General features: G+C 42.9%; 2 protein-coding genes across 2 annotated transcripts in view; both read right to left on the bottom strand.

The window, feature by feature from the left end:
* efna2a (ephrin-A2a) overlaps nucleotides 1-6921 on the bottom strand; it is a gene marked incomplete at both ends in the record, with an annotated part of 35238 nt that extends 28317 nt beyond the window's left edge. Inside the window, one exon of the mRNA XM_080837981.1 lies at nucleotides 6785-6921. Coding sequence (XP_080694107.1) covers nucleotides 6785-6921 — 137 coding nt within the window. The remainder of the gene's footprint in view (nucleotides 1-6784) is intronic.
* Nucleotides 6922-8710: 1789 nt separating this feature from the next.
* On the bottom strand, nucleotides 8711-22163 carry ptbp1a (polypyrimidine tract binding protein 1a). Its single transcript, XM_080836420.1, has 16 exons — nucleotides 22147-22163; nucleotides 21060-21113; nucleotides 20423-20453; nucleotides 16107-16173; nucleotides 15855-16027; nucleotides 15611-15757; nucleotides 15255-15407; nucleotides 15063-15173; nucleotides 14719-14899; nucleotides 14520-14597; nucleotides 14276-14433; nucleotides 13004-13037; nucleotides 12044-12136; nucleotides 11700-11916; nucleotides 11484-11561; nucleotides 8711-11130 (listed from the first exon to the last, which is right to left on the bottom strand). The coding sequence occupies exons 1-16, from the start codon at nucleotides 22152-22154 to the stop codon at nucleotides 10998-11000; spliced, it is 1716 nt and encodes a 571-aa protein (XP_080692546.1). The 5' UTR covers nucleotides 22155-22163; the 3' UTR covers nucleotides 8711-10997.
* Nucleotides 22164-23759: the final 1596 nt, after the last annotated feature.

The following is a 23759-nucleotide window of genomic DNA, read 5'->3' as shown; positions in this document are numbered from 1 at the left end:
GAGAGAGAGAGAGGATATCACTTAAGGATGCTACGCCTATTCAAACCTCAGTTTAAAAATTCACAAGGAAACACTAAAACATGCATTTTAAATCCACAGTGGCATAATTTAACATTTCGCAGGAGCAGGATATTCAAATATTCGGTTTCCAAGGAGCATCTCACAAAAACATAGAGAAACTACTCTGAAAATGTTCAGATGGTGTTACTTTCAACTGCACTGTCGTTACTCTGTCAATCAGTGCTATTTTTGTAAGTTTCAGCATGTAACCATGAGCATTGGGTCAGTAATCTGAGGCAGGCAGCAAAATGGAGTCAAATTTTAAATTAATGAGCTCTCTTGGGGCCATCGTCTGTATCACAGGAAGGGGGAAGAGGCAACAAAAAAATAAAGTGACGACACCCCTCCGAATATTCAGAGTGCACAAGAGCACAGAGCTGGAAGAAGGAGAAGGCGCTCACTGTAACGCAGCTATGGGCAGCGTGCGCCCCTCCGTTAATTACTGTTGTGTCCGAGAGGACTGCAACCCTCTAATGGCCATTACACACTTGCACTGATTAATCTATTTAACTGTGAAGACCTGTCTCAGGGGTGACTGCATTATTGGTGTCCTCTGACCCAGCACACACACACACACACACACACTCACACACACAGAGACAGACAAACAGAGACACACACACACACACACACACACACACACACACACACGCAAACAGAGACACACACACACACACACACATCTCCAGCACACAATCCCCCTGAGACACTGGTTAGCCTGCCAGGGCTGCAGTAAATCACCTGGCTGGAGGGTTTCTGTGGTGTACATTAGCAAATGATAGCCTCTTCCCTGCAGAGCATGGGATCAGGAATAATACAACTGTAATTTTAGGACCAGTGTGCAAACACATTTTTCTGCTTCTCTTGCATTTTTCATATGAAACCGTCTGTTTAAAACAGTGCTCTCTCCCCACTGCAAACAACAATTTCAAATTACCCCACTTCTAGGAATAGAATTGTTTTTTTTTTGTGTGGATTTTTCCATGATGTCAGTCATGCTTGTTTGAAGTGTGACTGATGAAACAAAGACAAGGCCGCCCCACTCTTTAAGTGGCGCATACAGTATTCCTCTGTGTTTCTCAGATCAGCAGTGCCCTCCTTCCCTCTGCCGCTGTTCACTTCATTGACATTCTTCTCAGAGAGTTTGGCATTAATCTAAAAAGAGGAACATGGCGAAACGAAGTGATGCCAAGAGGACGAGAGAAAAAGACACTCCCTTCCAAAAGATCTGCTTCTCGCCAGGAAATCTGCTGCTTCTAATGTCCACTTAGATAGTAAGCTTTGCAAAACTGATCAGCGAAATTCACAGACTGTTTCAGCATGAAACGGTTTCTAGTGTGAAACGGTGTGAACCATAAGCTCATCCAAATACAGACAGTATTGATTGTGGGGGCCAAAAGTATCAACAATGATTCTGCAGTCTTTAAAAGGCTCGTCAGGCCTTTTATGAGGCATTCAAAGTTGTGTCATTGCTACTCTAAGCCATTCCCGCTAAATAACCCCTATTTAAAAAAAAAGTCAGTCTTACCGAGCTGAGAAGGGTTCTTTACAGTGGAAAATAGCTACAGAGTGCAAGCACCCTTCATTAGAGGCTTCTAAATAAAACCTTTAAAGGCTTTAGGTTTTTTCTGAAACCTCAAACCTTTGAGCCCCAGAGCGATTCAAATCGTCCCTTTTCTTTGGCAGAAAGGTAAAAAGGTAAAACAGCTTGTTAATGTTGGGCTGAAAATCATGTTGGCCTGCATCCTTTCAGATGTACCTACAGCGGTCAGACAGGCGGCTTATCGCAGAAGGTGAGATGGAGTAATCTAGAACATACCCCAGGCATCAAAGGCAAAACAGGCCGCCTCTGTCCCTGCCTCTGTAGGGTTCCTCCTCTGTCAAATTCAGTGGAGTCTTTTGGGGTGCACCTTAATTTACCCTGGAGGGGGTGTCTAACATGGGGAGAAAATTATTCAGCCTTGGCTCACGGGCTGTTAGTCACTTTCTCCCTTTGAGCAAATGTGTTTCAAATCCCACATAATTTCTGCTGTTCATGGTCTATTCGGGTTTCAAATGAGAATTTCTGCCCTGATATCTAATATCACAGCGGCCAGCCGTTCTGGGGATCAAATGAAGGATCAGACCTTAGAGGGAGGATTAGGTTGGTTCTGGATATGAACACCCGAGGTGACTAAACAAGCTTCCTTGTCTTTTTAGGATTTACGTTTTAAAGAGACAATTTATTCAGCAGTCAAAACAAACATTTGACTGGGTACAAAGGTGGCCATTTCGTTATTACAGCAACTTTTTTAAAAGACATAGGAAAACAACAATGTATCAACAACTTAAATACACAATTTCTTCAGAGATGATGACGGATGCAGCACCATGGTTATCGGCAGCTTTGTAATAGCAGCCTCTGGCAAAAAGAAAGAAAGGGCGGAAAAACAGAGGAGTGGGAGTTGCCGCCTGTTGCAGACAAAGGAGGCCCAATCAATATCCAATCTGTTGAAGTTTTATTCTGTGACAACACTCTTAATTAAGAGCCACTCCGGGTGCCGCTGTAAGGAGGCTGCCACACCGGCGAAAGCAAGCTGATGTGGGGGCTGCCTTTTCCCCCTGCGCCACATGAAATGTGGGAATAATGTCCGGGCTCCGGGCTCCAGAAATGGAACTTCATGACCAGCCCCCCCACCCCCAAGATATCGTCCATCAGCCTTCAGTCCTGAAGGCTGATGGACAATATCTTGGGGGTGGGGGGGCTGGTCATGCCACTGAAGTGTTCAAAGCGCTTGTAGCCCGCGTTTAAAGGAGGCCTGTGCACAGCTTTTAAAGATCTCAAACGCCTGACTCATGTTCTGCATGAACGCTATCCTGCAAATCACCTCTCACATGGTTCTCATTGCCCAGGTTTCCCGACAGCCTTTTCTTTGTCTGCTTTTCTTTGGCTGGCGTTTTTCCCCAGACTAGACACTAAGAATTGTTTACAGGAGGGTGTTAACAGGCGAGGCGCCCTGCTATTAACCGGGCCTTAAGCCTGTACTCTTAAATAGCCAGTCATCCGATCATTTTTCATTGATGGTGTCAGAGATACCAAGGTCCCCAGGAGATGTTCAGCATACCTGTGGTGCACGCCGTCTTATCGGAGGCCACTATCAAATGTAGCAGACGCTGCCCATACAATCCTCTGATATTACAGACAGCTCAAAAATACATAAATAAACGCAATTCTAAAGGGAACTGCCATGTCCCTGCAATGCACACACTGAAGGAGGAGCAGATCAGTTACACAACCAAAGGAAAATGTTTACTTCTGACTAAAAGCCAAGCGTGATAAGGTTCAAATCTACATTTTTTTGCCTGTCTGAGAACTCCACTAGGACACCAGGGTTACCTTTAAACAACGTGTCCTTTGAAAGATCAATGAAATTGTTTAGTAGCTACTGCTGTTATTCAAGGACAACTACTGAGGATTCAGTCTGTACCCTATCGCTGCAGCATTGACAGCCCTATTAAAGTCTGGCAGAAATGCTCATGCTTCGCGACCTCAAGTTATCCAGCTGCTCTGAAAATACAGGCTTTTACTCTAAATAATTGAGGGGAGCATTTTCTTTTTTTAAATGGACCTGGGTGATATGCAGCTCATGCTGCTGATAGGCATCAGAGTGGAAATGATGTTGAGCTGCGGCTGAATTAACAGTATGAGTAACGGTCTTACTTTCCAGAGGCTCAATCAGGTTATGAGATTGTTCTCAGAGCAATAATCTGCCATGGGAGAAGCGAGCCCAGTAAATTATGTCCACCACTGAAAGTCACGAGTGAAAGTCACCGTAGGTCAGTGACTCAATTAAGGCCACACTTCAGAACTTTGTCTCAAGCCTCCGAACACCCACATTAACTCCAGTGCTCCCTCTACTCCCTTCACGCTTCCAAGTTCAGTTTTGAAAATATGTATTTCATCTCATGATGGGTTTTTATCGCTGCTGCCTCAGACAGACAGACTCTCTCCAGGGGCTCCCCCAAAAAGAAACTGGAAAAAGAAAAACTATGAAGCAGATAAAGCGAGATATATAGAGAGAAACAGCGAGACGGAGAGAGAGAGGAAAATAAAAAATATCCTGTTTCATTCGGTGTAATAGGTATGGTTACAGAAGATGGGCAATGACCCATATATAGAAGCTCCACTGCGGAGCTCTTGGTCATTTGGTGGGTAAACAGTCGATGTGAGCCGCTGTCTATTATTTCAGAGAGAGGGGGTAAGTAAATCTACTGCTTTACCAATGCACATGAACAGAGCGCGGGGGGGGGGGGGGGGTTCTCCTATCTCTTCATGGAGTGCAAGGCAAACAAGGAGAACAAGGAGATTAATGGGTTTCATTTTTCGAAACACAAACCTGACAGCCAAGAACCTCTGAATGCAAATGACAGGCCTGGAAAGGCGAGCATGCTCGTTTGAAGGTCTCCCCACCGTCGCCCCCACCGCTTCGTTCCAGGATTCAGAACCCTCGTGGCAGGATGCAATACCAAAGTATTTCAAAGGCATTACATCATCGTCATCAGATCGTCAGTGCCATTAGACTGCAGGGGGAGGTGTGCAATTGCATGTAAAGTGCTGGAAGGGGGGGAATGACGTGCTGATTTACGATGGACATGCAGAGCATCCATCATGCACCGCAGCCGCGGCTGATAAAGTCTCCTGTTAGCATCCAGTGTATGATGAGGTAAAATGCTTATCGTTTAGTTATTTATAACCGTCCCCCGTGTTCTCTGCACTGACGCGGGGATTGTGGATGTGGTGGGGCTCTTGGGACTGGAGCTAAGCTCAGGTCAGACTTGCTTCTCTTTGGACAGGCCTGGACCGCTGCAACCACTTTGAGGGCACTTCCACCGCTCAGGGGAATCCATGCCGGGGGCAGCCATGTGAGCGTCTGTGCCGTCGAAGGAGCACCTGGCCTCCCCGCACACCAGCGGCCGGCACTGTCTGTTTTTCGGCCCTTTTCAGGGAGATGGAACGCTTGACAATCCGCTTTCCCCCAGCCCCTTCCCACCTTCACATAGAGCACCGTCGAAGGAGCATGATGAGTTCTGTAAAAAAAGACCTCAAAGCCTTCGAGGAGAGAGGCGGCCTTTTGAAGGATAAACCGTGGGATTAGAATGGCCGATCCTCTTGGGTTACAAAGCTGGGCATTTTCTTTTTCTTCTTTCCTCCCCCCCCCCCCCCCCCCCCCTTTCTTTTTACTTCTTCATGTGGACCCCCAAGAGGGAAGCCATATTGGCACAGAGGAGATGTCCACTTGCTTTCATAGTGGCCTTCAACAGCACGGCCCTGCTGTAGGGAGGGGTGAGAGAGAGGGAGCAAATCCTATTGAGGGAGGCCAGTGAAAATGCTCAAGGTGAGCTGCCCTACAAGAGCTCATCTCTAATGGCATCTTAGGCCAGTGAGGTAGAAGCAGAGGGGTGACGACCTGCACGAATCTACTGATGATCTCCCACCGACTGGGTTTATGGTCTGCTTCCTTTTGCTGAGACAATCCCCAAACACAGAAAAGGCAGAATACGTGCTCACTGAAGCAGATGAAAAGACATGTGTATTTGGAGCAACACTGCGAAAATACACTTGGTCTGTGCATTGGCAAAGAAGTCGTTTAATATCTTCCGGTTTTTGGGTTGTTCAAGTACCATATTCTCAATGAATAATTTAAATCGGCGCAAAAAACTTTCTAAAATGCATCCTGGTATCTATTGAATGTAATGGTGTGTTTACACAGGCCTCTATGGTTCAATCAACATTTTATGGCCTTAGCAGCAAACAATTCATTATTAAAACATGAGGCAATTACATGTTTAATCACTGCATAATTAACTCATATTCACCTCTATTTATTTGGATAGATTCAGCAGAACTAAATAAGATGGATTAATGTACAATTCGTAGGTTAGTATTAAGACATCTGTAATATTCTTGTTGCTAGGCAAACAAAAGTAAATCGACTCTGGCTGACGTTCTGTTGAGGTGGATGTAATTGGTGGGAGCCCTGCTTGAAATCATCCACTGAGCCTCTTAAATATTTTAAACTTCAGCAGACTACTGATGCAAGAGGGGGCCCTCTTAACTTTGCTAATTCAGCCGTGAGAGGACCTTCACAGTGTTTATTTATCTAGCTAGGCTCTACACCTGAGGAGCAGGCTGTCAGAAGCCATTAGGCTGACATCCCCAGTGCACTCTCTCCATGTCAATGAAACACACTCTGAACCATGCAGCACTGAAAAAACACGACAACGCTGTCCTATACTGCCAGGAGAGATTGGGGTGGGCCTTCTTTCAGAACCAACAAAACCATCAACGTCTTCCAAGACGGACACACACTAGATTATATTAATGAACTGCCAGTTTGGTAGAGAATGTGGAACACCGTCAGACCATTTATTATATATATTAAAACAAAATTACTTTTTATTATGCTGGCACACCACACCAATTATGTGGACTAAAAAAATTGGGTGAGTGAAGTACAGTGATGAAGTAAAATGATAAGTGTGGAGGGTGTAGCCTATACATGTTGTGTTTAGACGTGCAGCCATCAAGATAATTAGAAATCGCATCTCAAATCGAAATCACGTGTGGATTGTACAATTATATTCAAAGTGAAATCAGCATTGTTTGTCAGATTAAATTAAAAAGTGAAGGGGGGGGGAATCAGACGCATGCACAGTGTATAAGAGAACATCTTTCGGATCTTACCTGGAGTTAGAAGTGTTCCAGTAGACCGCATGTCTGTCTGTAATGATTTTGTCGTCAGCCCACACAGATTCCCAAAACAAAAATGTAACGGCAATCAATGCCAACTCCATAGCACAAGTTCGTCCACGACTGCCCATATTATGAGCCTCAGATGTCTTTCTCAAGTTATAAACTATTTGAAGTTTATCGTATACGTGTCCGACAATCTCTCATTGTGTAAATGTTGCTTTACAGAATAGAATTACCCAATGCTTGGGGGCCGATGGTCGTTCAAGCCCACGTCAATTTGAAAGCGACAATACATTTTAGTTCCCTATACTATTGCTTGTATTACTTCAAGATATCAAGATCAAGATATGTCAACATATCAGTATTGGATTTCTAACAATTCGTTTAAAGCGTCTCTGCGGTGAAATGAAGATGCATCTGTGTAAAGGAATCCATTATAATTCCAGTTCAGAGCCGAATTCCCCAGATACGGTGAACTGCTGATAACTTTCGTCCCTTGCAATTATAGATCACACACAAGCGTATTTGATTGAGTAAGCAAATCATGCAAGTCCCTGAGGTAGACCACGCATGTGAATTTGTTCAAGACACTTCTCACACTCTCCGGATAAATCAATGAAATGTAAATCGTATTACAGGTTGCCTTTGTGTGTCCTGTAGTGAGAATCAGACATGTTCATCGTATGCAGTTCTGATTAAGTCCAGGCTATATCACTCCATGGTCAAACTGCGATAACCGATCAGATAGGTCCTCAAGTTTTAGCTTCCTCGTGGTGAGGATGTTCCTGCCTCTAATGCAGCCTACTGAAAGAAAAACGAATTCCAAGTGCTTGCTGTAGGCTGTCTTCTGAGGCTCTTGTGTGTCAGATGCTCTCCATGCTCACACCCATGATGTTTTCGGAACGAACTTAGTAAGCGGCTCCTTCGCGGACGGTATCCGTACCCATTGTGATTCCCCACTCATTGCGCTCTCCTCTGTCATCCAGCCAGCCCACCTCTAGAATGAAGGGCGGGGCTCAGTTTACTGGCTTGAAGTTTCACACCTCTGATCAGTTAGACTGGCCGTCCTTTTTATATTCGAAAAATAGGCTTCAGTCGTGTTGATAACTGGACTCCTTCATCCAACTTAAAGCGCTGTATAGCTTCTACCGATTGTCCCAAAAAAATAATTTAGGATAGGACAACCAACAAATGCACCAGCCTTATTATGCAGGTCTTCTTTAAGTTAGTTTAAGTAGTTACATTGATTTATATTTTCACGCCTACATATAATTACAACCTACTAGGAATTAGTCAAAATGTTTGACATGAAGATATGAGAATGTGGCTGAATTAGTAGACCATGGCAGAAAATCTCAAGGCAGGTTTGCTGATTTTGCCAGAGGGCGACTTCAGTGTTTGTGCCTTTTGAAAATTCAGTGTATGAGCGCCACCTGCTGTTCATATATAAATCCAAGGTTCAGTCAATGATCCAACAACCAATATTTCCTCTTTAGAAAATGATTACTGCTTGCTTACTGTCGCTTTTGCAACAGTAAAGATATTCAGAAAAAGGATGCAGGAGCATTTCAGGTGCTCCTTAAGCAGTACAAATGGTTACAATGCTGGGTGCAGTAAAAGGTTCCCTATTTGAATTGCAATGTTAATAGGAACCAAGTCAAAGCACAACTTAAAACTGACCAAGCCAAAGCATGAAAGATTAATAAAAAAAAGGGGGAAAAGGCCATCCTGGAAACATCAAAGGGTTAAAAAAAGATAGAAGATGGAGTTGTTAAAACACTGAAGACTGTTTTGTAAGTGTAGTAAAAGGCAGAAATCAAGACAAAGATAAAAGCAGGAATAAATGAAAGATTTATTGAAGGCAGAGAGGTATATGCTACTAAACAAAGGGTTCTATTTTTTCGAAAAGGGCACTTACTAAACACACTGTGTTGAAACCACTTTAATTTCTTTTTGTGTGATATAAAAAATAAGAAATGCTCTACAATGAGCGGTCATCTGTTGCTTGTCATCAAAATATACATGTTCTGAGAAAAAAAAAAAAAACCTGGTAGGTTCAGAATGGCCATTTAAAGAACAGAAATGATATATACAGCCATATTTCCCATCCATCATACAATGTGAGAAAGTTAGGGAAAAACACAAATGGAATGGTAAATAAACTACAATATAAAAAAAGGCCTGGAAACGTCTGGACTTGTCATTTTGGCTGTTTGGTAAAAAGAAAAGAGTAACCGTTAGGCCTAGAAAAAGGAGAGTGAAAGTGAAATTATTCACTTTTGTTAAATGGCAGGTCGTAGAAGAGGGAAGCAGCCAGTCTTAAATGTTCTCCTTCCATCACCTCATAACACATGCTAACCATACTGTTGCCCTGGCAACATTGAACCACATTTTTAAAATGCATGGGGCACAGAAAGGGGGAAATAAAGAAAACAAAATCTATGATAATGGACCAGGTTCAATGACCTTTTACACTGATGGCACAACAGGAATGTCATCATTAACATCATTGAGCAGATAAGCCATGCAAGGATTGAAGACTATGAACAGTGTGAAGCCTCTTGTGCCAAAAGCTTCCATCTTCAGGCACAACATCTTACAAAACTCAAATCAAGTTTTAAGACATGAGTGATCAATTATGTTGGTCAAAGTAAGGAATTCAAATAAAAAACAAACAAACCCCACTAATTAAGACTTTTGTGGTTTTATCTGAGTTATCACTCAAGCATTAGGTCCAAGGCATTTGTTGCCAGGAATAAAGGCCAAATGCAAAACGTGTAAACATTCACTAATATCATTATCATCTCAATAAGTACTCTACACTGTGTCTGTAACACAAGGAACAAAACAAGATGAAAAGGAATTCTGCCTTCGGTAAAGGCAAAGAGGACAGGTCTAATCTGCTAGAAGGAAGCAGTGAAGAATGTAATGGAACTCATTTGGCTCTGAGCTGTGTATCATCACTGATACAGGGATACATATGAAGAAAAAAGGAAAATACAGATAGACTGATTAAACCAAAATCACAGGCAATCAAAATTAAGTATAAAGGCATACACAGAGGGAAACTCCAGAAGTGACCGTAAAAGTGATTCTAGATGGCAAAGGGCCCAGTGAAAATATGGAACAGTGAGCCCTTGCAATCTAATACAGTATAGACATTTTACAGAAACATAAATGTGCACCTCTGGAAAGAAAAAAACTAAATTCATTTAAGATATATTTCTAAAGGGATATACTTCAATACAAGAATATGAAAGGATGTCAGTATATGGGCTAGTCTACATATTGTTCCATTAACCAGAGAGGGGGGGGAAAGGCCATCTTATGAAAAGCTAGGGCACAAAGAAGGCTCTCTTGGGGTTCACCACTGGTGGATTCAGGTTTGATGTTCCCAGGCTTTACTTTTAACAGATAAAAGATAAAGCTGTAAAACCCACTCAATTTGAACACTGTGACACTGGCCATCAGAGTGCTGAACCTGAACAGCATACACACGCACGGCTAAAAGAATGCATCAGAGGCTGACAAAACCCATCCAAATCCAGTAATGTATATGAACGAGCTGTCAGCGACTGCACAACATTCTTTAAACTCCAAAGAGAGCCCTGCCAAATAAGGCAGTGTTTTTCAGCAAAAATGGAGGAAGCATTGTGCAAATACCCAACGCCTAGTGGTATGTACTGGCTCCCAGAGGATTGAAAGGGAGAAAAGAAAGAGATATATTCTAGGCTACAAGAATGCAGAATGACAAGATGTGTGCAACCTGAAAGAGTGCATGTGTGTGCGTGCGTGTGTGTGTGAGAGAGAGAGAGAGTTTCCCCAGAGGCACAGAGTGTAAACTATGCAGCATCTAACATCACTGGTGTAGCAAGAAGACTACAGGAACTCCAGACCTATAGAACACTACCAGTCCCAAGAAAAGGAAAAGCACTATGATAAAAACAAAACCACAGAAAACATTGGGCCTCTCACTTCCTCTGGTCTATTGGTTCAAAGTGGCATTTTAAATATACGTACATATATAGATAGATATATTTTTTAATAAAAAGGAATGATGAAGTGTGTTTTGTGGAAAACAAAAGATCGATCCACAGCAATATAAATTGTGTAAGGCTTCTTTTTTTTTTATATAGTTTGGTCTAAAGTGACAAGTCCATGCCCTCTCTGCTCTGATTCACCAACCCCTTCTTCTGCGCCCTACTTAGATGGTGGACTTGGAGAAGGAGACTCTGAGGTGATGGTTCTCGCCAAGGTCGTGGTTATGGAACTCGATGAGGGCCTCGATGGCCTCATCCACCAAGCCCATCTGGATCAGAGCCATCTTGCGGTCCTTCCTGTAAGAGAACCCAGTCAGTCACAGATTGGAAAGCCCGAAACCATATAATGCTGAACTGATTCATTGGATATTCCTGAAAAAAAACTAACAATTTGGGAGTGGTGTGGCTTCGATATCACAGGACTTGTGTTTTGAATTGTACCACAGCAGGGGTCGCTATAACATCAACTAAAGTCAAGCTCAGGGTCCCCCATGTATTCAAATTACATACACATTTGGACATGCCAAAGCCTTCATGTGGCACACACCAGCAGCTTAAAATGAATCAGCTTAATCAGCATGCGGCTCAGAGAAACACTCCGATAAGAATGCAACTGAAATAGGCACAGGATTCCTGCGTAGAGAACTTACTGGAAGAACTTGAAGGCCTTGACCATGTAGCCTGCGCTAACAAACAACCCTCTTAGGTCCTCCTCAACCACCGATGGTCTGCACAAAGGGGGGGGGGGGGGGGAGAAGAAAGAAAGAAAGAAAGAAAGAAAGAATGAATGAGTATAGACCACAACTGGATTTTTGTTGTTGTTGCTTTTAGCCCAGTTCAAGAGTGTGAGTCAGAGGTGCACTCACGGGATGTTGGAGAGGTGCAGGGTGGAGGAGGGAGGGAATATGTTGGAGTAGTTCTTGGAGCCCGGCTTCTTGAAGCGGTGCAGCGGGGAATTGCCGTAGTCCTTGGTGAGGCCCTGGTCCTCGTGGCCCTCACGGGGCAGCTGGACGGTGGTGTGCTTGGACAGGGTCACACGGATGGGCTTCCCATGCATCTTCTGCTGGTTCAGGTGGCTCATGGCTGAAGGGGGCCAGGTCAACACCACAGCACCACCACAACATGGTGTAAAGGGGTAAAACAGCGATGGAGGTGAGAATAGTGAAAATGGGAAGATCTGTTCCTGACGTTCAGTGATACTGGCACTTACCCAGCTGAGCCTGTGTGGCATCTGCCATCTGCACCAGGGCATTTTCCTTCTTGTTGAACAGAATCTTGACCCTCATGACATCACCGTACACACCTACAAACAAGACATGCCGGTCTAAAAAACACTGCTTTAAAATGCTGCAGGGCCCAACTCCATTGCACACACAATACAGGGACACTTGCCTACACTTTAACTAGTGTTCTACAATGATTTGCATACATAGCTGCTTGAAATGAATGGCACTCTGAACTGCTAACACAGAGCCTCTTCCCTACTGATTCCATCAAGATCTCTGTGGAGGTTCTTGGTATATACAAATCTGTGCTCAAACATTCCAGTCAACACATGGAGGCAATCTGAGATTCAAGTGCTTCTAGCAAGTGAATTAATGCAGCAGGGGACCCCTTGAGCAGAGAACAAATGGGAAGACGAAGGAGCCTCTGCATAAATACAGGATTTTTTTTTTTTTTTTTTTTTTAAATAAGACAAATAACAATCAAGGCATGCACCAGTTATGTCAAAGCCAGATGACATTGTAAGGAGAACATGTCCGCTTAAATGTCTGTAAAGATGCAACATCGCATTGTGATGTTTCCCCAAAACATACGCAGGGGATTAGTCGACAGCAAAGCAAACAGCAATGGAAAAGAACCCAAACTCTACAGCCAAGATCATTCATGGGGTCATGTGACAGCACTCAATACAATCCACAGGGCATTATGCTCTTCTAGAGTGATTTGGCCCGAGGGATTTTATTTTAAATCCCTCCCATGTCTGAATGGGGGTGCATTTATCCGGACCAGGGTAGGTTTAAAATATGAAGTGCTGCAGCTACCTGCCATTCTTCCCCTCCCACCCACCCAAACACATCCCTCAGCAACATACTAACAAAACAATTCTCTTAGGACACATAAAAACATGAGAGGTAATAAAAAATAGGAGATGCCAATGGTAACATACCGAAAAGAATAAAGAGGCATTGGGGCGTAACGCGCTTTTAAGACAGCAGAGGAAGGCAGCGGAGGGAGGAAGGGACAGGGAAAAGATCGGAGGCACAGGAGAGTGGAGGTTGAACATGTCCACAGCGAGGCACGTGTTCCCACAGGAATGGCCAAAAAACAACGGTGGTATGATCATGGAGGAGGGTGGAGGGGAGTGGAGAGACAGGGGAGAGAGGGGAAAAGGAGGAGAAGAGGGAGAGAGAGAGAGAGATAGAAAGAGAGAGAGAGAGAGACAGAGAGAAAGAAAAAGATAGAGGGGGAGAGAAGATAGTGATAAAGAAGGTAGTGATGTGTTTTTTTTGGGATGTAAGAATTGGCAACCCAATGTGTATGTTGGGCGTTTGTTTATGTAAATGGGAGAGTGAGTGAGTGAATTAATGAGTGCGTGTGTGTGTGTGTGTGTGTGTACAGATAGTGTGTGTTTGAGAAGTGGGCATAGTATACGGGGGCGTGCAGTCAGTTTGCAAGAGTTCAAGTGAAGGAATTAAAAGAGAGAGAGAGAGAGAGAGAAGGGGAGACAGGGGAATGGGGAGGGAGAGAAACAAGAAAAAAAAGAAAGTAAAAAGGTCAGTATACACAAAGAAATGTAGTGTTCCAGTCAGCAGAACGTGCTAAAATTAAATGCGTGTTTTTTTCTAGAGGAACACTAGAGAAAAAAAGAAGGGAAAACAGAATTAAACAATGAAATACAAAGAAGGCAAAGAGACAATATTTACTTAATATATTAATATATATATATTTGCAAGAAAATCAGTTAATCTTAAAAAATACAAGTCAATAATTAACCATATTGTATTCTTCACAGTGGGCTTTATAAAAAGACCCATCCTGCCTTGAACATAAACAAGGTAGGTTAAAATTCTTAATATAGGATTGACTCTTCAAAGAAATATTGTCTCAAAAAAAAAAGAAATCAGGAATGATATACTAATGGACAAATACGTGAAGAAATGGAAAATGGCAGATAAAAACAGAAGTTAGTCTTCAATAAACCCAAACTCATGAAAAACAGATATAGATGCAGTAGAAATATTTTCAGAAATGATAAACAAGTTGCTCTTCTTGGTAGCGTAAGGCTTTCACAGTTGAGGGGGTGGGAGAAAGAGAGAACTTCTCTGTAAGCCAGATGTTTCCGCACACACAAGGCATGTTAAATGGTATTGTCAGATGTAAACAAGACCTTGTGTCATTTTGTGCTTAAAGTAAAGAGCTAGCTCTGAATAAGACTAACCTCAGGGTTGAGGTTGCTGACCAGCAGGACACTGTGGCCACCAGGGCCCATGCCACCCATGCCACCCATGCCAGCCATGCCCATACGCCCGGCAGCAGCGGCAGCAGCACCACCAGACATCCCCAGCTGGGCTAGAGCTCCAGGGGACAGGGACAGACCTGAGAGAGCACAACTCAAAAACATCAGCAACTGCCTGACATCGGGCCATAACACACGTCTCCTAGACTAGAGGGGACCCACTCACCTGCCTGCTGGATGGCAAACTGAGGTGGGAAGCCATGCGCTCCGGCATAGGGAGAGGCAGAGATAAGGCCAGGTGCACCTGAAGGACACACACGTGGATAAAGAAACAGAACATGTTACATAACGCAAGTGTTAATTTTTCTAAACTGCTGAACCTTCTACCCTTACAAAATGGCTGGAGTAACGGAGGCGGGTCTTACTGAAAGCAGCGGCTGCCATGGCCTGGTGGTCCATGGGCGGCTGGCTGTCACCGGTGGGCAGGTCTGGGCGGGTGTAGTCACGGCTCTTGTCATTATTGTATTTTACATTCAGGCTGGTGAGTTTGGAGAAGCTAACGCGCAATGTGCAGCAGGCATTGTAGATGTTCTGTCCGTCTAAAGACTGGAGAAGGGAAAAGTCACACCCACATTCCATCACTAACCTGAACACATGTTCAATGAACCCAACAGCAGATCAGGCATAACCTCCTACAGTCAAAACACACTCATAAGCCAGTGGGAGTCATCAAAAATACAAAAGCGCAGGGCTGAATACACCAACTCACCATCTTGGCGTGCTGTGCAGTCATGCCATCTGCGTACTGGACCAGTGCTTGAAACTGGTTGTTTTTGGTGAAAGTGATGATCTTTAGAACGGTTCCAAACTTGGAGAAGATCTGTAGAAACATTGATGATTTATTCACTGCACATCAGAAAGAAAAACACGCACACGGTGCCCTCCACGAAGTCTTTAATACCTGATGAAGCACGTCCAGGGTGACTGGGTAGAAGAGGTTCTCGACGATGAGTCGGAGCACCGGGCTCTGGCTGCCTGCATTGTCCATCACTCCTCCCATGGGCATGCTGCCCGTCTGCACTGCATTCACTGCCTGCAACGCCGCCTGCGCCCTCTGAAAGAGCATCACACAGCACAATCAATTTCTGCCGCCCCAGTCACACCTGAAGAACATTTCTGCCTAGAGCCACTTGATGCATGCCTGAAACCTAGGTTGATGTTGCTGTACCTACTATCAGAATCAAAAATGTATTGAAAATCTAATTTCTGACCCAATGCTTATGGTATGCAGTGAAATAAAGTGGACCGAAGGCTTACCACTTGGTTTGGTGAGTTGTCAGTCTTCAGCTCCTTGTGGTTTGAGTACTGCATGAAAATGGGGTGGTTACGGATGACTGGAGTGACTGAGGAATAGTAGCTGACCATCGTCTGGGCACACTCTTCTGTGTTCATTTCCAGAAAGGCCTTTACCAGAGAGAGAAATGGTGAGTAACTATTGCTAGTTAGGTAATAAAAATAAAGCCTCAACACTGCAACTTGGGTGTTCTGTGGTGGGCAATACCTGGTTCTTCCCTTTGAGCATCAGGAGGTTGGTTACTTTGCCAAAAGGCAGTCCCAAAGAGATCACCTCAGCCTCATTGATGTCGTTGGGAAGCTTACGCACGTGGATGACACGTGATGGAATCCCTGGGCTACGGATGTCCCCTTTAAACTTCTTGCTGTCGTTTCCATTTGCTGTAATGAGAGGCAACATTAGGGTCAACATACAGTAATCACTACAGCAACAGCATTGATTGTTTGGGAAGGTGCCCACCTGCTCCTGAGGTCATGATATATGGTCCGTTAGATATGCAGGAGGAAAAGAGTGCGTCAGATCCCCTCTGTGAAGAAAGGGAACATGGTTCAGCAACACTGACTATCTTTTGGAGAAACTAGTGAAGAGAGATGTGATGCTTTAGAGTAGGGCATTGTGAGATGTATGAAATTAATTTGATAATTCGAATTTTTGTTTTTAATCAATGAGGGGGTTAAAGGCTTTAAATCGCAAAACTGAGACAGTTATGACAGCAATGTTGTCGGTAGATGTTTATGTTTTCAGCACATATGACCCTTGCCGCAGTTGTTGTGTTCATTCAGCTCAGATGCTCTGCAAATGTGTTTCTGAATTCATCTCGCTTTTGCCACGCCGTTACAACACTTTAACAATGCGCCTAAGACTTTCTAAGGCAAGAAAACCCTGCTTGATATTTAAGTTTATTTATACACCCTTCCTTGTGAGGCATTGGTGGTGTTTGTATAATTAAACCAACACAGGAATATATACTACAGAGGCATTCATACAAAGTAATATTTAACACTGATCACTCACTTCTCACATGACAAGTCCTGACATCAGCAAAAAACAAAAAACACCCTGTAAGTGCAAATTACAAACCAGAAAATGAAAGGTCATACGATCTGGATAAACTAGCCTATAGCCTTCATTTTCAACTGACCATGACTGAGTAATAATAACTTCAGCCTACTAACCTCAAAGCCTTTGGGAAGGAATGTGGGTGGCTTTCACGCAACACCCCCCAAGATGTTTTGCATAACAAAAACACATTGGGAGAAATAAACAGTTGACTTGGCCTGTCACCTGTCCGTGGCACATTGGTCAGTTCTCTCATCAGAGTGGCGGGCAGTCAATCTGAACAGTAGCGTCTGTGTCTGCTTGCACGATTTCCACACAAAGGCCTCACTCTGGGGAAAGCTGTTGCCTCTTAACTGGACTGTGCAGCCATCTGTGGACCGGGGGGAGAGACTGACTGCACGGCTCTTAATAACCCCACTTCAGATTGTGAGGGGATGCTGGAGTGGGTCACATGCACTGGATCAACCAAAGCCTTTTTCTCCACTCCTTGACAACACCACAATGTGTTTACTGTTCCGCGCCCAAAGCTGACCATTGTTACAGTGGCGGCACTAGTGGATGCATCAACTGCAAGGATGATGTCTGGTTCCATTTGGTTAGCATGGTCGGTGGGGGTGACCGTGGGGCTACTTTATACTGAAAGCTGCGCAATGCCTGAGCCATCAAGACACCAAATACACTTTAAAGCTGTAAAATAAAGGCTTCTCCCTCCAATGCCAACAACATACATTCCTTTCAGCTCAGAGCTCAAAGCCCACTGGAGTCGAATTTCTGGGAACCAGACCCGTACAACAGTGATGACAAATTCTACCTTACCATAGCTGAAAACAGCTATTGTTTCAAGCAGGCAATCCTCCCACACCCTTCCTCTCACCATCAGCTCTTCCTTCCCCCGTTATGAAAACCCGCAAGCCAAAAAGAGTCAGCAGTAACTCATAAGTGGAGCGTGTGCAGGCACAGACATTCTGAAAGAGGAACAAACCAGCTGAAAGACTGCAAGTCTTTTACAAGTTTGAGGCTTCGCAGGTGTGAACATGTTTACATCCTGTGACGGATTAGGCCTTTTAGGACACGGGTTACAAGCCCTGAATCAGAAGGGGGCAGAGAGGGGAGTATTCGGGAGCGGGGGGCAGCAGGAATGTAACCACAGCATTCCAGACGCACCATCCAGACACAAGTAATTAGACTCCAGTGAGGCTTGCATTATGTGTCTGTCTCTGTCCCCCACATGTTGAAAGCATTAAGCCACTCTCACCACAGAACCCCAAATGGCCGTATATTAAAAAATAAAAAAATTGCAAATGCATGCAACACTTCCCATTTCCCATTGTTGGGGTAGGTTGTATGCTTCTATGTCCCAATATGTACATGTATAGGCTATGCTAGACACAGCTTAACACTATGGAGTCAGTAGCAGGAAGAGGTGTTTGGGATTTGAGTATAAAAGACACGAGCCAATCACACTGAACGCCGTCTGCCACGGCTCCAGTGGGAATTGCAGGCAACAAGATTCCGGTCTTCAAGAAGCATAAAGATGGTGGTGGTGGTGGTGGTGGTGGTGGGGGGGTTTCTCCCCATTCATTCACTACATTGAATATCAGAGAAAGCCCATGGCCAATGGCTGCTCTCAGGATTAAATGTGAGGCCATTTCACCTCAACTTTGTAATAAACTTTGTTAGCAGGCTATGCAGCAAATGTTGTTGCCTGGTTGCTATGCTAACTAGCTAAGGGAACTTTTAAAGTGCTTATGACACCTTAAAAAAAGGTAAAAGGCATATAAGTATCAAAACTATACATAAAACATAGTAATTTGAAGTCATGTTTAAACCCAAAGATTGAAAAATTAGTTTGTACGAAGTTTGTACGGAGTTTCAAACCGGTTTTTCGCGACTCTTACTGTAAAACAGTTGCCGGTTTACCTGAAATCTGTGACGTCAGTAAAGGAATTCATTCTAGACTAGAACTAGTGATGGAGGGTGAAGAAGTCCGGGATTTCGAGCAAGTTTATGTCACAGACTCGAGCGAAGATTCAGAAATTGAGGAAGACTATGATCCGGATCAGTTAGTACACGAGATTGTGGGCATTGAGCCGTACCGATCACGAGAAGCAGTCTGAAGACTGCACGCAGCCGTGGAAAGTTCATGAGCGGCCCATTGAGTTAAAATAAATGTCAAACGGCAAGTTTTCCGACAGCTGAATCTAGGGGTAGTCCAACCAGTATTTAAAGCACAGGTTGTCGATCAACTTCTCACCTATGGTGTGTGTCGAACTCACTTTCATTATTCCAGCCTACTGATTTTTGTTTAACCTCCTATCTTGATCTTATTATTTTTATTCAGATGTTATTTAACTTTCATGACCACAAATATATTGGCTAGCGATTTAAATCGTTTTTTGTTCAAAAATGCATGTAGAATGGCCGAAGCAAAGCCTCATGGGAAATGGCACCTGCGTATCGCTCTGCCTTTGTACAGTGAACGTAACTTGGGCCAGACGGGCTCGTTGTGAGCCGCTGGTGGGCCAGTGCAGACAAAATTGTCCTTGTGGATTTTTGTGTCCCACTCTGCCCCTGACAATTTGCATGTGGATGGAGCGCACGGAAACGCGGTAAGCGAAATCCCGATAGATATGCAGAGACTGCAAAACACCGAATGGTAAGGACGACTTTGACCTTGTTGACAGCGACAAAGTTCGAAAGAGTTCCTCCATTGCCGTCATTTCCATTTTATAACGCGGGGCGGAAGTGAGTTACTTGGGAAGTCGGTAGCTCAGTGGCCTGGAATTCAAATGTTGATTTTAACAAGTATATTTATATATTTTAAATAAACATATATCGATTGTGTAATACCTCCTTTGTTTTATTTATTTGAAAAATGTTGTATTGAGGTGTCATATGCACTTTAAATAACCGTAAACAGATGAAGTGGCAGTGTTCCATTTGCATTCACATGAAGTAATAGCAAGTATCTAGCTGATGCTTCAGTCTCCTCAGTTGAACTTTTAATATAAAAAGGTAGAAACACTAAGGGTGCCTGTGCAACTTTGGCCCAACATACAGAAGTTTAGCTAAGCAGCTAATTACTTCATATTAACACACCCTTGCAACTGCCAAATAGCTCCCTAAGCTAGTTTGATAACTGGGTTAAATGCATGACACCTTAACTACAACTGCTGTGATTTATTGCTCGGTTTTGTTTTTTATAGGTAGTAGTAGGCTGGTAGTGTTGCCTGTTAGTCTTGCAGAAGTTCGCACTTACTATTCCGTAACATGCCGTTTCATCTCAGAATGAAGACACACGGAACTGTGCTGTATGAAGCGTGAGAATGGTAATTCGTGAGTGATTAAGAATTGTTTGTATCGGACACATTAACGGATTTCGTATGTGAAAGGGCTTTTACTCTGGTATAACTTATCAGTGACTGTTTGCATAGCTGGTGACCTTTGACCAGTGTAAATCAAGTCTCAGCAGGAGCTGTGACAGAGGTTGCACCTTGGAATCTCTAGGACTTAGGATACTTTACAGTAATTACAGGCACAAAAGGGTAGAACTTTGATTTAAAAAACACCTGAACTAAAGAAAAAGAGCCAGCTAACAGAACCTCAAACATTCGCCTGACCAGCCATGTCAAAGGGCATCACTGCTACTCAATATGGTATGGTTTATACTTCAGTGATATAGTTAATGAGAAAGCTGGTGAGAACTCTTTACATACCTTAGTGCCAACTGCAATATCATGGACACCGCTAGATAGGGAAAGAGAGTAGGGAGAAGAGTTAGAATTAAACGTGCTGTGCAATTTCCAGGTCTGGGGGTATGTCAGACATCTCGAACTAGTAGTAAAGCACTGTTGTGCACGTTACTAGATGAACTACAAAGCTTTATTAATGACTGAATCTCCCAGAAAAGATACATTTGCAAAATTAAAAAAAAAAAAGTCAATGGAAGGTCAGGCTTGCATTTTAAATGTGCAACAAATAGCCAGTTTGAGTGCTTCATATTAGGTACTTAGAAAATGGTTTGCCCATGTTGAGTTGCTGTCTTTTGATTACGTTTCTAGAGCCATGCTTGAGGTCAACATTTGCAGCCTTATATCATTCGAAGCTCATCCACTGTAAAAACCGGAAGTAGTAAATCCCTTACCTTACATCAAGGGACATAGCATGTGTAATCTATTCAATATAATCTTAGGTAAATATATGGTAGGCTAGACCTTGCAATAGGTAGACTGCCGTTACACAGTTAACCCCACTTGTTTCTCTAGCTACCCAAAGTACAACCTCAAATACATGACTCATAGCTACAAGGTGAAAGTTGGCAGAAAAGAAAAGATCTCTGGCAAGACAACTTACTCTAGTTCAGTGACGTAACTGGATCCGAGAGGATACAAATCAGTCTCTAACCGCCTGTGGGAAACAAGATTGAGGAAGCGTGAGATTGTAGCCTTCAAAACGAATCAATAGCCATGCAGTTCACTTTCATGTACTTAAGATAGTTTTTTACCTGGTAAAAATTACTTCATAACTAAGCAATAGCTAGCATAACGTCTAAGATTGGACTTCATGTCAAAACGATCCTAACTTCACTCAAAGAGTACTGTCAATATTGCACCATGGATAGAGGTGGAATTGGTCACGATTTGACAGCATTAATGTTGGGTTGCCAATGCACGTCATCACAACCATGTCCGCCCATTTATTTAGTACATTGCCTTATATTTGCTAACGTAAGTTTGTTTAATAGGCGTAGATAAAATGCTGGCATGACGTTCCCTATAATAAGGTTGCTTAGTTACAACCACAAGCGAATGATCTCTAATCGATATTTCTTTTATTAAACGAGTCGACTGGCAGAAGAAAGACGGGGAGAAAGCTATTTTGGTCGACAGTGCACTAAAAACCATATCGCTACGTGTCTGATAATCAAGGTAGATTTTTTTTGCCTGGCCAACAACAATGCGGAAATTGAGACACGTTGGTCGCCCTGTAAGTTAACACAACCCAGCGTTAGCTAGCTAACGATGTTCGCTATAAAGTAATTTGGAGGCAACGTAACGTCAAATGCATTCGTGTTGTAATACATGTTTTTAGAAATCACCAAACTTGGCACAACAGGTTGCTGGTTTTTATGGCCAGTTTAAAAATCCATTGAAAGTTAGCCCTCAAGAAATGTCTCTTCCGGACATGTTGCTCAAGACTGACTAGCGACGGCTAGTTAACGTTACCTCCAACCAAGGCGAGGCGCAGAGCTAGCTAGCAGGCTAATAAAGAAATTAAATTTGTAAAAAAAAAAAAAAAAAAACTATTGCTGATCTCTATTATACTACAAATTCGCAATTTTTCATACAACTTCACAGACGTCATCAGAAAGTGCAATGTAAACTAAACTTGTAATAACTACATCGTATTCTAGCTTTGACTTAAGTTTCCCCCCACTTACCCGTCCATGGCACAACAGAAAACTACAGGTTTGAGCAACAGGGTGTTAGACTTGGTAGAATTTCTTATACCCTTACAAAATGGCGGAGAATGTAAAAGCGTCCTCTGATTTGTCGGTCGACTTGGAAGAACGGAGAGTGGGCGGAAACGTAAATAGAAGAGGGAAACATGATTGGATAATGGACTAATCCATCTTAAAAGGCGGTCAAAAAGTTACAGAAAAGTTACTGGGATGCGTCTTATAGAGTGCGAGTCTTCAAACCGTGCCTGGAAAGTTTGAGAAACTTGACGCCTCAGGCCGTAAAAGGCAAACAAGGCGCACAAAAACCCACGCTCTCAAGAATGATGAGAGGTAATATTCTTTTACTTGTACATCTTAAGGTGTCCTTTAATGTTTTATGTTCACAATGGAAACGAGATGAAAACGCATTAATAATATACGAATTCAATGATGTTTTGATAGACGTCGGAAAAATATATCAGGCTGAGTGCACAAGGACATGCATCTTTGAACTGCTTAATGATTCTGTTTAATCATAGGTACGTACACTTTTCTTGTGGAGACATTGCATTTTTAACATTGTATCTAGGAAACTTGATATTTAGCTTAGTTTGACAAAGTAGCTAACTCAGCTAATTGTGTTTCAGAATGATTAAAAACACGTAAAGCAGCAGTCTTGTTATTTCTCCTGTATGGTTATTATACATTTTGCAACCTGCAGAGGGCAATCGTTTCCCGTTAAAGGCTTTAAGTGTAGCTTGGACAAATACCTCCTAAGTGCTTCCTTGGACAACAATTTTCCCAAACACAGGCCTATTGATTTCCTATAACGAAACTGTCTTCAACTATTTCCTGCATTCAAGACCAATATAGGATTACCTGCAAGTTTACTTTGTGTCAGGAATGTCCAGTAAGATGCTCTTTTAAAAAGTGTAGCCATACTTAGCAGTATTGCAATATGTCGACTGTCACCTATTACAATCTGAATCTTGCAGGCTTCTGGCAATAAATAATGAATGTATGTATGAATAAATGTAAATCAAAATAAAATTAGTGGTGTGTTTTATTACACATTAATGCAATATCACACCATTGTTGTAAACAAACATATTTATTATGTATCGATTTAACACATGGACCAAAACAGGCATTGGTCAGACCAATAAAGCACCTATATTACTGATGACATACATATTTGAAATCCACAGACATCGTGTTTCACGCAAGTACAAAGTAACCTAAATCAGAGCAGCAGCATCACTGTGACTGCACGACTGTACATTTGGAACATCCATGGGTGTTTGTTCTGGAATGTTAGAGACATCTTATAGCCCTGATATTGTTTTTTGTGGACAGAGGAGAAGTTGATAAAAGATATTGGAATATTGGTGCCAATAAAAATCCCTGTAATTTAGCTGGCTGCACTTTTTTTTAGAGAGCTCTGTTGAATAGGCTAATGCTTAACACAAATGTAAGTGCAGTCTCCTGTATAGATTTATATTTATAATATTTTTTTATGAAAGAAGAGACACAAATAGTATTAATCAAAGGCAGTCAGGCTAACAACAATACCACCATCAAACAACAAATATGTGTCACTGCACATAAAATGG

Source organism: Sprattus sprattus (assembly GCF_963457725.1).
Source record: "Sprattus sprattus genome assembly, chromosome: 4".
NCBI lineage: Eukaryota > Metazoa > Chordata > Actinopteri > Clupeiformes > Clupeidae > Sprattus > Sprattus sprattus.
This window is presented reverse-complemented; position numbering and strand designations above follow the sequence as displayed.